The 15010-nt window shown below is 34.8% G+C and overlaps 1 protein-coding gene across 2 annotated transcripts in view; it reads left to right on the plus strand.

Annotated features, from left to right (window-relative positions):
- OLA1 (Obg like ATPase 1) overlaps nt 1–12198 on the plus strand; it is a gene marked incomplete at both ends in the record, with an annotated part of 164763 nt that extends 152565 nt beyond the window's left edge. Inside the window, 4 exons of one of the 2 annotated variants that reach the window (XM_080720077.1) lie at nt 5410–5550; nt 6225–6321; nt 8344–8466; nt 12097–12198. In XM_080720077.1, coding sequence (XP_080576203.1) covers nt 5410–5550; nt 6225–6321; nt 8344–8466; nt 12097–12198 — 463 coding nt within the window. The remainder of the gene's footprint in view (nt 1–5409; nt 5551–6224; nt 6322–8343; nt 8467–12096) is intronic. The other variant, XM_080720078.1, reaches the window with a different exon arrangement.
- Between the last annotated feature and the right edge of the window lie 2812 nt (nt 12199–15010).

The raw sequence follows: 15010 nt of genomic DNA on the forward strand, positions 1-15010 counted from the left end.
CCTAGCAAGACCATGTTTCAAATTAAAAATAAAAAATAAGGCTAGGAGTGTAGCTCAGAGGTAGAATGCCCCTGGGTTCAATCCTCAGTACTACCAAAAAAATGTTTGCAAGCTAATTCATGAGAAATACTATAAAATGGAGATTTAACTCTAGTATGGAAAGTTTTCAGTTAAGATAATAGACTAAGCCAATACAAGAGGCTCCCTTCTTGGTACTAATATATATAGAAACACTAAATAAATAACCAGGAAAGGGCAGTATTGATGGTGGTGATAGTTTTAGAACACAAAGCAGGACTTAAAGGCAGAAGAGAAATTCTCTAGGTGCCCAAATACAGAGGAAACTCAGTAACATTGGAGAATGAAATTGATAGTATGTGCATGGCCTTCAGAGAAAATTGAACTAATATGTAAACTGACCCAGAACCTAGGGCCTCCCATAGATCTTTTCCTAAAAGAAGCAAAACTACACATAGATACAACTCTACCCAGCCACCACCTAGTTCCCTTGAAACATACCTGCTGCTACTGCCAAAGTGACCCCACCACATACACACACACACACACACACACACACACACACACACACCCCAATATCCTGACATTTCATTAGTAGATAACAAATAAGGGAGCGAGGGAGTTATACCCAAGAGGCTAGACATAAAAATCAGTCTGAACGGAACTTTTAAACTATGTTGAAAGGACAAAGAATTCAAGCAACAAGAATGAATTATCACCCAACAAGAACCAGGTGGATTCAGAAAGGAAACAAATAGAATTTTTAGTAGTAAAATTAGTATCTAGGGCAGGGGCTATAATTTATTGGTAGAATACTTGCCTAGCATGCATGAAACACCACGTTTGATCCCCAGCACCACAAAAAAATAATCAAATAAAGTAAAATTAGTATTTAGAAAAAGAAATACAATGTAAACTAATCCAAAGGAAAATAAGATTTGGAATTTGAAATTTCAAGACTGACTAAGGTCAGATTATATGATGAATGGTAAGCCAGGCATGGTGACACATGCTTGTAATATTAGCATTTGGGAGGCTGAGACAGGAGAGGATCACAGTTCATTGACAGCCTCAGCTACTTGGTGAGGTCCTCTGCAAGTTATTGAGACTCTGTTTCAAAATAAAGAATAAAAAATAGGTCAGGGGGTGTAGCTCAGATCTAATAAATAAATAAATAAATAAGGAAGGAAAATTTTGGACATTAATACTTGAAGATTTAATATTAAAGATCTTGTTCTGCCATCCAACCTGCCAGGATATCTCAAGAGTATCATTACCTTTTTAATCTTAAAACTGGTTGTCTCTACTTTGTCTTCTTGCTGTGGAATCACTACCAGGGAGAAAAATACAGCTAATGGCAATTCTTCCTCCATTCCATCAGTCATAAGACTTTAAGGAAGTCAAATGTGGCTTTGGCTTTTTATTGACAAGGATAAATTTCCTTGCAATAATCTGCTCACATGTATTTGCAAATGAATACTAAGTCTTTACAGTAACTATTAGAGATTCTACTTTCTTGTTTTTTTCTCTCCCTCTCTTCCCATATAATTTGATAGTCTGTGATGATATGACCATCATTATTTTGGTTATTAGCAATTGGATGGCTTTCTTTAAATATTTGCTAACATTTATACGTGGGGGCTTTTCAGTCACTTGGACAGAATGTGCTAGGAATTGTTTTTCTAGTAGTGGCAACTCAACTCAACTTTAATTTTCCATGTTCCTCATGTCCCAATTGCACACATTTTTTAGATGACTACCTATAGTTTGGTATATGGTTTGTAGCAAGAGAATAGACCTTTTTCTCCAAAGGTATCTGGTCCCCATGAGGTTTAAACTTGTGATCTTGGCCTCATTAACACATTTATATAACAATTAAACCTACTAGGTATAGCATATATATCTCTGTCTATAATTCTAAAATTCAAGTCTTATTTTTTAATTACTCAAGATTTATTTCAAACATGTAATTAAATATCACTTAGGAATGCTTTTCACTTTTGTATGATAGTGAGTCACAAAAGTAAAGCACATAACCAAAGAACCTAAGTCACTTTTCATCTTCCCTGTGTTTTCTATGACAGTGAAAGTCACAAAAGTGAAGCTTGCAGGCAAAGAGCCTAACTCACTTTACGGAGAGTGCGACGGTACCTTTTTCTCTTAGTGAAGCTATGCAGGTCTGATGTCAGTCACTTTGGAGACCTTTAGACCTCAGTGCTCATTTACTGCTAAAACGTACCCGCTCTGCTTCTGCATTATGAAGATCATCTGTCAACACTTTGAGATATTCTCCTTTGTTATTAAGCTTGTGATGCTCTACACTGTCAGGTTTTTTTGCCAATTATAGTTAAGGTACAATGGTGTATTCACCAGATCAAAGTCTTACATTGGCGGTAGAGGAATGATTTGTAAGTCTTTATTCATCTGAATTGTACAATAGAACACCTGAGGAATGCAAATAATCCCTCTGAGGGCTCTGCAGGAAAGGCTGTTAAAATGATAGGGTAGAACTATTGTTATTCTGAATTGATGTTTTAGCCAAAGTAATTATTTCTTTATCTTGTTTCATAACAGTTCTAGCTTTATTAGTTATGCTGACCATATTTATGAAACAAGATGTGTGTGATGTTTTTATATTCATATGTGAACTTGTTTTATTTCTCTTTTCATTGAATCTGTACTTTGTATGTAATCTGTTTTTTAATTACATATTTGAGTCTAACTTATGATAAAAGCATGTTACTAAGCCATTGATGATAACATTTTAAGTAAAGTTTTGCTCAAATAGTATAAAGTCTATAAAGTAAGTTAGAAGGCCATATTATTACTAAAGGCAGAAGTGCTAGTTAAGTTTCCTCCTTTCTTTTCTCTTATCCTCTCCTTTATAATTTGGATTAGAAAATATCTAGATTGAATCATATTTTAAAGGCTACATATTTTCTTCCAAAATAACTCTTAGAACTGGTCTATTTTTTAGAATGTGAAAAAAAGAAACAAATATAAAGTCTAAAACCACTGATAACATATTAAATAAGTATCACCTTTGTATAAAAATGTACAAATTGTCTTGTGAAATTTTGTTTCCTTTTCCTATTCTAAATCCTGTTCAGTAGACCATATTCTTAATTTTTCTAGTAACTATGATTCCCCTGTCATTTTCTTTGATAGTTGAGTTTTGATATATTTGTGATTTATCTTATATTTTTCTTTTTACCTAAAGTGGAACTTATATTGATTATTTGAAGGATTTCTACCATAGTTGTTTTTGTTTGTTTGGTTGGTTGGTTTTGGGTTTTTTGGCGGTACTGGGGATGGAACCCAGGGGCATTCTACCTTCAAGCTATACCCCCCAGCCCTATTTTTTTATTCTTTATTTTTAAACAGGGTGTCACTGAGTTGCAAAGGGTGTAAGTAGCTGAGGCTGTGCAAACCTCAATCTCCTGTCTTAGTCTCCCAATTGCTGGGATTACAAGCGTGTGCCATCACGCCTGGCTTCTACCCTAGTATTTTAACATAATAGCTACTAAGACGTTGGTCCAAATGTAGGAGGCTAGTGGATTATGTAAGATATGGCATACATTAAATTTTTAAATATTTCAATTTAATCTATCTAGTAGGGATGGTGGCGCACACTTGTAATACTTGTAGCACACTTGTAGTACTTGGGAGGTTGAGATAGGAAGATCACAGGTTTGAGAACAGCCTCAGTAAGTAGTGAGACTATTTAAAAAAAAAAAAATAGAGCTGGAAGGCATTCTAAATGCCCCTTGGTTCAATCTCCAGTACCACACAAACACACACAAAAAAAAGCAGGTCTAGAATCTTAGCAATGTGCACTGATTATATGAAGATGAAAATTAATATAGTGGCTGCCTTTAACTGTTTATCATTTGCAGGCATTTTTTTTAGGTTCTTTGCAATATAATATGTACTATTGTTATCTCCATTTCTACAAGTGAGTAAACTGAGCCTTAGAAAAAAGTTCAGAAACCTATTCAAGAATAAAAGGGAAAAACCTAGGGTTGGAACCTATTAGTGATATTTACTACATTCATTTCATTTATATTCTAATTACTATTTTGCCCAAATATTCCATACTTTGGAAGGGAGAAATAACAACTCAGTAATATCTTTTCAGGTAACAGCTCTTATCAGCTTCCTGACTTGGCTTTTCAAGTGCCTTAGTGATTAAAGAAATCTATTTCCTGTGTAGTTCTATTAGTTATGACCCTACAGAAGTCAAGTTCATAAGAAAAGTATGTACATGACTGACTGTCTTTGTAATTTCTGTACTTTTGTTGTTGTTTTTTGTTTTTTGTTTTTTGGTTTTTTTTTTTTGTGTGTGTGATACTGGGGTTCCTGGAAGCCCTTCTACCTCCAGGCTACACTCCCAGACCTATCTTATACTTTTTTTTTATTTTTGGAAACAGGGTCTTTTAAGCCAGCCTTGCTGGCTTCAAACCTGCAGGATCCTCCTGTTTCCGCCTCCCAAGCACAGGGATTACAAGCGTGTGCCACCACGCCCGGCTGTTGTTGTTGTTTTAGTTAGCAAAAACTTTCTTCAAAACCAGTGGCAACTGTAAATTCTGTTCAAGAATGAACTAAGGTGGGCATAATGGCACACACCTGTAATCCCAAAACTTGGGAAGCTAAGACAGGAGGGTCACAGGTTTGAGGACAATCTCAGAAATGTAGGGAGACTCTCAGCAACCTAGTGAGACCCTGTTTCAAACTAAAACATAAAACTCGGCTGGATATGTAGCTAAGAGGTAGAATACACATGAGTTCAAATTCTAGTACCACAAAAAAAGGAGGAGGAGGAACAGGAAGAGAATGAACCAGGGCTGGGAATGTAGCTTAATCAGTGGTAAAGCTCTTGCCTGGCATTTGCAAAGTCCTGGGTTTTATCTCCAGTACTTAAAAAAAAAAAAAAAAAAAAAGGAATTAAGCCAAGCATATCGGAACAGAACAAATGATTTGTTAGACTTCAGAATTTGCTGGCATTTTTAGATGTAATATGTATTAACAGAACTTTGTTTTCTCCTTTTTAAATTTACTTTGTAAAGAAAAGAAATTATAAAATTATTATTTAAGGAGATGAATGTTAATCCTGAACATATTTAGTGTAACTTTAAGAAGTTTCTAAATATTTGTAAAATAGTTCCCACAGATAATATGCTAAAGTAAAACTATATTATAGTAAAATATTATGGCGTATACCTGAAGCGATTGCTGCCTGTTAATGCCTTGACCTTGGAAAGCTATACACAAAAAGATGGCATCATAAAACCGTGCAATTCTTATGAATATGTATGTGCTACTTGATAATAATGAATGTGGTACAGTCATGCATGCACTACAAGATAATGTTGTGCCCTTTTTTGTCTACAGGTTGATAAAAATTAAAGAGTGGGTGGACAAGTATGACCCAGGTGCCTTGGTCATTCCTTTTAGTGGGGCCTTGGAACTCAAGTTGCAAGAATTGAGTGCTGAGGAGAGACAGAAGTATCTGGAAGCGAACATGACACAAAGGTTAATTAGCATTCATTTTCCCTACACTTTATTATCAACTATTTCCTTGCAGTAATTTAATTGCTTGCGCTGATAGAATAATAAATGACAGAGTAATTACCATTATAAAGAGGGAATCTTCTCCTTTCTTTACCATGAGACAGAGTGAAAAGATTTATTTTAAATTAAGTTTTTAACTGTCATCTGTCATCTCCGTACAGTGTTTTAATTATAACATAGGTATTAGTTATGTATATTTTTGAGGAGGGATGATCGCCAAAACTCTTTCGTCATGTTCAATGGGGGAGGGGAAAGGGTGAATCAGTTGCCATAATTTTTTTCTGAATAACAGTAATATACTATTAAAATATTGGATTTCAGTCAAATTTGCTTTTATGGCCCATGTCCTGGAAATAATATTGGATGAAAATAGTCATAGGTTGGGTAGATATAATTTTTATAGTAAACGATTCAAAGTATTGTCTTCAAGCTAATATAATTAAAACCAATTTTTAGAAAGAATGTTTTTAAAAATAGTCCTTGCTTTCTGACCTCTTCAAGTATGTTATGAAAGATGAATGGTCATTTACCAATATCTTTAACATTATCTGCCTGCAATGAATAATTTTACCTCTATACTGATCTGTGGCACAGACAACTTATGTGCTGAGTGAATTTGTTTCATTCTATTTCAGTGCTTTGCCAAAGATCATTAAGGCTGGGTTTGCAGCACTCCAACTAGAATACTTTTTCACTGCAGGCCCAGATGAAGTGCGTGCATGGACCATCAGGGTAAGATTCATACTTATTCATCAGCTATATCCAGTTCCACACTATTGAATTCAGATTGATATCACTGACTTTGAAGTTTGTCATGGTGGCGGTTAGCTAGTCATTACAGATGAGGTTTTTGTCCAGGATAACTTTAATTATTTGTGAGCTGCTGAACAGTGAAAGTGGAGCGGCATTGATTGAGGCAGGTAACAATTGATTCTGCCTATTACATAGTCTGAATTTCTTCATCCTGTAGAATCTGTCTACCCTCCTCCTGTGGTCAGAGATAAGACGCACCAGTATTGTGCTTGCTTAATCTGTGTGACTGGGTTTGTCTGCAGTGAAATTGATGTTGCTTTTCATTTTGTATTCGCTAAGTTTGTTTGGGTTGCGGGTGGTTCTTTCCTCCTTTGCTTTGCTCGGATTACATTTTCAGCAATAAAAGCAATATGACATCATTATGCTCTTCATAGATACACAGTTGGGCTCAAAAAGCTAAACTCAATATACAATAATTCATGCCTTTTTTATTTGAATTCCTGGAAGTGATCATTTGTTTTTAGTGTTGTATGTTCAATCTTCTTTAAAAATGTGATAAATATTTTAAATATACACTGAAGATACCAGAGAAATGACTAATTTATTCCCAGAGGACAATAGAAACTAAACTGTAATGTTTTGTGTTTAGCTATAAATATAATATAGTAGCTACTATTGAAAAATATATTGAAATATATGTAGTCCTAAATAGTGTTATAAAATATAAAAATAATGCCAGAACTTTTAGACTTGATATCTCATAAGTCTTTTGTTATGCTTTTTAAAATATCTGCTACATGATGAATTTTAGTGCTGCTTTTATTTGTTTCCAGTGACTACAATAATTTGTTATATTTATTTTGATTTAATACGGATAGAAACAGAGGTAGTTCAATGTAATGTTATGCCTTGTGTAAATGTGAGATTCACTTTTATCTCTTCTTCCCTTTGTAAAAATAAAACGTTTAATTGAGTTCAAACCAAAGTCCTTTTATAGAGAATTTAAAAATTATGTCAAAGCAAATCCAGGTTAGTAAACAAATTGCCAGTGTTTTTATTTTTGCTATATATTTTAAAGACAAATTTTAAAGCCTTGAAACTTCAGACATTAGTATGTGAAGCAGGAATGAGCTTTGGGCTTGAAAATGTGAAAGTGGTTTATCTTAAGACTGATTGCAAGTACCCATGATTTAATGTGCTAAGATATTTAGTCAGGTAAGCATCAGTGAGTAGCCATATTAACCCAATACATCTTTTATTGTAAAAACTGTGCTTTATAGTGTCAGACTCCTTATCACTTTCACATGCTTTATTAAGCAGACTTTTGGTCACCATTATTTCTCAAATTTCTTTCTCTGGTGTGTGTGTGTCTGGAATGTGTATCCTTGTAATTTAACATGTAGGGTAATTATGAGACATATCTCTTCCTTTCTCAACTTGGATTGCCTTCGTGGTGGTTAGAGGCAGGACGCATCATGCAGCATGTTCAAAAATCTTATTAAAATTTCTTGAGGATTTCAGAATTATCTGCTGAACATAGATTACCTGATTTATTGAAAAGACTTTTAAAATGTCTCTTTCTATATTGATTTTTATATGTTCTTTAGATGAGCTGAAATTTTGAGAGCTTTTTATCTTTTTAATACCTTTGATAATTCAGCTTGAAAGTTACTTAAAAATCTTTATTTTTTTTTCCTGCTATGAAGAATAGAAAATCGAAATGAAACCTACACCAAAACCAGACCACTGCATCTAAATCAATAAAACCATAGATGGCTGCAAGGAAAAACAAAGCTATGCTTCTTTAATATCTGCTGATCTATCTGTGCTATATCTGCTACACAGATAGTGCCCGGTGTTGAAAATGCACTAATTGTATACCTGACGTCTTAACTGATATTAAACTTAAGTTTTCAGCCAACTGTAGGTCAGAAAAAAGAAACTAAAGCTTATTAGTCATCTTCAATAAAATTAGTTTTCTCTGCTCTTTTTTTCCCAAAGAAAGGGACGAAGGCTCCTCAGGCTGCAGGAAAGATTCACACAGATTTTGAAAAGGGATTTATTATGGCTGAAGTAATGAAATATGAAGATTTTAAAGAGGAAGGTTCTGAAAATGCAGTCAAGGTAAGGAATAATATTTTTATTTTTATATATCACAGTTTTTTGCATTTATTTGGAGATATCTCTGATAAGAATGAATGGTAGTTGTCTTCTAAACACTAGTCTAAAATAAGATAATAAAATTATCAGGACTTAATATTATTATCAACTAATTGGAAGATACAGATGTTCACATGCTTTTAGATTATTTTTAAAGCTTGTAAATTTGTCAGTAGTTGTGTGCATTTCTTTTTCTTTAATAAAGTAAAAATAAACTTTTAAATCATTATAAATAATTTCAAAGAATTTGTTCACCGATGACTAATGAAAAATTATACTCATGATTATCTGAAATATAAATCTTATATAGATACGATTAATTCAAGGAAAGGGATAGAAACTTAAGTTAAATTAAACCTGTTGTTGCCAAAACGTCATGGTTGCTTTACTTTCTTCTTTTTTTTTTTTTTTTTTTTTTTTCAAGATCTTTGGGAATTTGAGTTGCTTTCTCAACACTAGAGGGCAGGTCCCAAATTCTGCTTTATTTTAGCTAATACATATAATTTGATTTGCAAGTACCAATAGGGAAGTAGTATTATACCTGAGTGATAAATAATTTTCAAAATGTAAATTGTTGCAAAATTAGTGGGTTATTTTGCTTATTAGGTTTTAATTAGAGATATCAGGTGATCTCCAATGAATAGAGGTCAGCTGATTAAACTTGACATTCTTTGAAGTTTTTTTATCTTTAATATTTGAAGACCACCTTAGAAACTATTACAGAATTAGAGAACTGTCTTGTGGTTACTATTCCATAATTTGAAAAGAATACCAAAATGTTTATTTCAAGTTTAGTTTATTCTCGCTGGTATTACTGGAATGAGCATACTGGACAGCAGGACTCATAGAACTGTTGGAACCCCAGGAAGAATAGGGGGAAAGTCTTGATATAATTGGTTCAGTGCTGGATGTGGTGGTGTACACTTGTAATCACAGTACTTAGGAGGATAAGACAGGAAGATCACAGGTTCACAGCCAGCCTTAGCTACTTAGTGAGGCCCTCTGCAACTTAAACCATTTAAAAGTAAAGAATATTAGTGAGGCCCTTTGCAACTCAGTGAGTTGTAAACCCGGTTTCAAAATAAAGAATAAAAAATAGGGCAGGAGGTGTAGCTTGGAGGTCAAATGCCCCTTGGTTCCATCCCCAGACCCGTAAAAAATTAATTAATTAATTAAAAATAAAGAATAAAAAATAGGAAGGGCTGGGGTGAGGTAGAATGCCCCTAGATTCAGTCCCCAGTTCTGGAAAGAAAAAAACAATTGGTTCTATGTTGAGTGAGAGCTGTTTTGCTTTTTAAAGAGAGTGGAAGAAGTCATTAATTTTTCAGTGGTGTCATCTATATTGATATAGATACATATGCAAATATTGATATTGAACATTGTCAGAAATACTAATTAGACTTTGAAAAAAATCTCAGATTATTTGTCAACATGCTATACCATGTTGGCATATATATATATTTTTTTTTCATAGAGTAAAAAAGATAAAAATTAGGATATTTTCTCTTACTGGAATTCAAAAATCAAATGCTTTTTTATACTCTTACATCATAAATCTATTTTACCAATCTTTAGTGGACTTTGTGTTATAATAAACTTGAAAATAGCATGAATTGTGAATGCTTTATTTAAGAATTCATAGAAACAATAGTATGCAATAAAATAACATTTCCTGCTTATAAGAATATTTAACATTAACTGAGAGCTTTGGATTATAAGTGGAAAAGGCTGACCTCTGACTTTTCAGCCTAGAATACCATTAAATATTTATATGATTTTAACCTCTAAAACTAACATTTAAAATTTTGAACCCTGAGTAAAATGAAACATTTATAAATTGGCTTATGCTCCTTTATTCTGCAAATGTTTACTTTCATGTTATAAGTAGGCTTTAGGTTTTGAAAGTAGGAATGTGTATATGTGTATGTATGTATGTATGTGTGTATATGTATTTCTAACACTAGTGCAGCATAACTAATTTAATGCCAGTGCTGTGAACTATATACTGAATAGCTCTGTGTGGGCTTTGTAGTCTACAGGGATATCACATTATTAGCAATCATATCTGCTTAGGCAAAGCTGGCTTCTACAGATGGCTGCTTTCAAGTGCAAATGAACTGGTTAGACGTGTCTTGTTTAATACATACTCAAGATTCACAAATGGGTATTGATTTTTTTTCAACCAGTGTTTCTGATAGCAGTGGAAATGGATTAAATGGTCTCTAGAGAATTTAAAGGAACACCGTCACTATTAATAGTAAACTTGGGTAGTGACAGAGTATGTAACCTTACACTAATATGTCCTGCCAATATGTATTTGATTTTGATTGTCTATATGGTTTTATAACAGTAGGCTTAAGATTCTAGAAATAAGTAGCATATGGCCTTCAGTGTATCATATCTTTATAAAAAATGATGTGATTATTTTAACTTTATTTCATGGTAGAGTATATTGTTCCTTTAAAATAAGTTTTATTTTAATAGCGTATCATATTAGTGTTTTCTATGTAGTCTTGATAATTGAAAATATGCTCAAGAGAACTCTGGTTGGTTTTAACCTCAGATATATGATCTTTGTTAGTGTTTTGTTACTGATTAGTGTAATTTCACTTGACTCTGAACATTCTTGTCAGTATCTTCAAAGAGAAGTACTAATCTTACTGGGCAAAGGTTTCAGGTTTGACTCATGTTCTCAATAAATTCTAACAGAAGGAAAACACTTTAGAGAATTTTTTCTGAAAGATCCTCAAGTCCTCATTGTTGAGTAGTTGGTGTCAGGGTCACCTGGGACCATGTTAGTTGTGTGCAGTGATGAGTATCATTTCTGAAGAGCCTGTTGTGCTTCGGGTGAAGTGTGCATGCTGGGCCAACGAGGTGAGCTTGGTTTTTGGAAACTGCCGCCTGTTTGTATTAAAAGTATGGCAAATTGCAAATCTGGGTCTGCATACCAGCAGGTGGAATCAGTTGCTTCGCTGACTGATATACAAATGGAAAAATACCTTTGTAATCCTAACCAGTATGCTTGTAACCAGAGCCATTAGTAAACCTCTTCTGAATTCTAGGAGAAATCATTATGTGTGTTCATTGCCGTGACCAAACAAACATTGCAGGAAATAGTTCAAAATCTGTCTACTACAGTTGGCCATAGTTTTTCTTACCGGAAACTACTCTTTGGCATCATCAGTGTTACCAAAGAATTTCTTTTAAAAAGTAAAGCAGCTTTAACTAGTCATGTAGTCATTTTTCTGCCTGGTTTGATCTGTTTTGTTACAGCGACTTGCTGGATGTTTGCAGACACATCAGAAATGTACCATAAACAGCATGTAATGAAACTTAATGATATTGGTATAATTACATTTATGTGCCAACAGTTTAGTGAAGAATACATTATGATTATGTATATATGAAAAATCTAGTTCTGCCCAATTAGAAATATTTTTGCTTCTCTCCAGATCTAGTTTTCTATTTGCATGCCCTCTTTTCTTTTCCTGTGGCTTAATATGACCCAAATAGTATCTCTTGGCACTGCTCTTACCATTTGCCCTCTGTATTTGGTTGTAAAATAATACCCCATTTCTTCTTTTTTATTTTCAGGCTGCTGGAAAGTACAGACAACAAGGCAGAAATTATATTGTTGAAGATGGAGATATTATCTTCTTCAAATTTAATACACCTCAGCAACCGAAAAAGAAATAAATTTTAGTTAATCCTCAGATAAACATGCAACTTCCAAAAAGTGTATGTTTTTTTTTTTAATTAAAATTTCTGAAAATTTAAAGGACAAATAAAATTGGCAGGATGGGGATCTTCTACAAACAAATTATTTGTTTTAAAATTACAAAATACTGTGTACCTCCAATGAAATGCAAGTTATTAAATGTGAACAGCTTTCCCTTTCACATGATTAAGACCCTACTCCAAATTGTAGAAGCTTTTCAGAAACCATATTACTCTCATGATACTTCATTAATCTCCATCATGTATGCCAAGCCTGACACATTTGACAGTGAGGACAATGTGGCTTGCTCCTTTTTGAATCTACAGATAATGCATGTTTTACAGTACTCCAGATGTCTACACTCAATAAAACATTTGACAAAACCAGCCTTGGTGTGTTTGGGGATGTCTGTATTGACTAGCTGTGGTGTGCTAAATGCGATACGGCACCTGGTGGTTGCTGATTACAGAATTTTAAGGCGTGTGTATGACACAGTAACTGGCAGTGTGGGGCAGCTGCAATTGTATCTTAAAAGTGAGTCTTCCATGGGAATCAGAAGAATAGAATACCAGGGACTTCTCTCAAAAAAGTTAATTAATTTGTAGATGGGCATTTATTGAAAGATGATAGCAATGATATTACCAAGGCTATAATGTAGGAGACTGACCAGAAAGGGAAAAAAATTTGTTTTGAAAATTAAGGAATTTTGCTTGTTATTGTTCTGACCATAAGGAAAGGCATCTTTATTTATATTTTCTTTGAAATTATTAAATTGTACTGACCCATTAGTGTCTAGGGGGTTATATTTTTGTTTCAGTTCAACAGTGTGTACAAAAGTTCATACAATGGTTTTGGGGTGTTCTTTGTTTTGTTTTGTTTTTTTGTTTTGGTGGTACTTGGGTTCCAGGAAGCCCTTCTACCTCCGGGCTACACTCCCAAACCTATTTTATACTTTTTATTTGGAAACAGGGTCTCTTAAGCCAGCGCAGCTGACTTCGAATCTGAGCGATCCTCCTATCTCCACCTCCCAAGCGCGGGGATTACAAGCGTGCACCACCACGCCCGGCCATACAATGGTTTTGAAACTACTAAATACTTTGATAAATATAAGACTTCCTTCATACTTGCTATTAAAATATTTGGGACCAGTTCAAGTTTTAGTATGTATAAATTAAGCACTTTCTTAAAATTGTAACAGAAATCCTGAAAGAATAATGACAAGTTATTTGAGACCATTTACTGCTTAGCCTTTCTTCTCTTATGATGAAATTCTTAGAATTCTCTCATCCCTGATCTCTCCTTTTCTCTCCCATATTAACACTTCTGTGAGACCTCCTTGTCCCCAACCATTGCCCTTTTGTGCTCCTCTGGGACCATCGGACCATTTCAAGATAGAGATTTATACCCAGGCCAGTTTTTGTTTCTACTATACTTCTTAGCCACATTAAGATGCAGAAGTGTATATAGCATGAAAGGCTAGAAAGGAGATGCTTTCTTTTTTTTTTTTTTTTGCGGGTCTGGGGATGGAACCCAGGGGCATTTGACCTCCGAGCTACACCCCCTGCCCTATTTTTTATTCTTTATTTTGAAACCGGGTCTCACGGAGTTGCAGAGGGCCTCACTAAGTAGCTGAGGCTGTCCGGGAACCGTGATCCTCCAGGTCTCAGCCTCCCGAATGCTGGGATTACAAGCATGCGTCACCACGCCCAGCTGAAAAGAGATTTCTTAAGGAGATTTGGCTATTCTGAGAAAAAAATATTTAAAGAAAGTTTTTTTTTTAGTATCCAATAATGGTCTTTTGCTAACATGAAAGTTAGTAAATTACCTGGTATGGTGCGATTGGAGGTTTGCGGCTAACCTCCGCAACTTAGTGAGATCCTGCTGGGGTGTAGCTCAGAGATAGAATGCCTCTGGGCTCAATGCCTAGTACCACAGAAAAGAAGGAGAAGAGGAGGGAGAAAACTAATGAGTACTTATTCAAAGAACATGTAAGCTACAGCAGACAACGCTAAGTGAAGGATTTAAAAAAAGAACTAAGCAAAACATAAGTGAAACAGCTATAGCTGTATTGACCAAATTTGCAGTTGAAAATTGGCGGGGGGGGGCATTCTACCTTGGGGCTACACCCCCAGCCCTATTTTATTCTTTATTTTTGAAACAGGGCCTCACTAAGTTGTCGAAGGCCTCACTAAGTAGCTGAGGCTGGTGGCAAACCTGCAATCCTCCCGTCTCAGCCTCCCAAGTACTGGGATTACAAGTGTGTGCCACCATGCCCAGCTAAAATTCTCATTGTATTTCTATATCAGAATAATGTGTAGATTGGCAGATTGTTAGGTATTTCAGCATATAGGAAGACATCAGACATCTTGCGTTTTCTCAAATGTAAATTAGATTTATTAAAGAAGTTTGAAATCTCAACCTTTAAGATTGTATAATTTACTTTCTCTAATTTCTAATGTGGTAATTGTACATTGCAGAACAGAACCATTCATAAGAAAAAGGAATTCATTTGGGGATAACTGCACTCATTAGGGCTGAATTAAATGTTAAAAGTGTTTAATTTGAGCCAGATGTGGTGGCAGACACTTGTAAATCCAGTACTCTGGAGATGCAGGTTCGCAGCCAATCTCAGCTAACTAGTGAGGCCCTCCGTAACTTAGTGAGACTTTGTTTCAATAGTAAGAATGAAGCCGGGCATGGTGGCAGCAAGTTTGTAATCCCAGCCCTTGAGAGGCTGAGACAGGAGGATCACGCAGGTTTAAAGCCAGCCTCAGCTGGCCCAAGAGACCC

The sequence above is a fragment of the Muscardinus avellanarius genome, assembly GCF_963383645.1.
Source record: "Muscardinus avellanarius genome assembly, chromosome: 2".
Lineage (NCBI taxonomy): Eukaryota > Metazoa > Chordata > Mammalia > Rodentia > Gliridae > Muscardinus > Muscardinus avellanarius.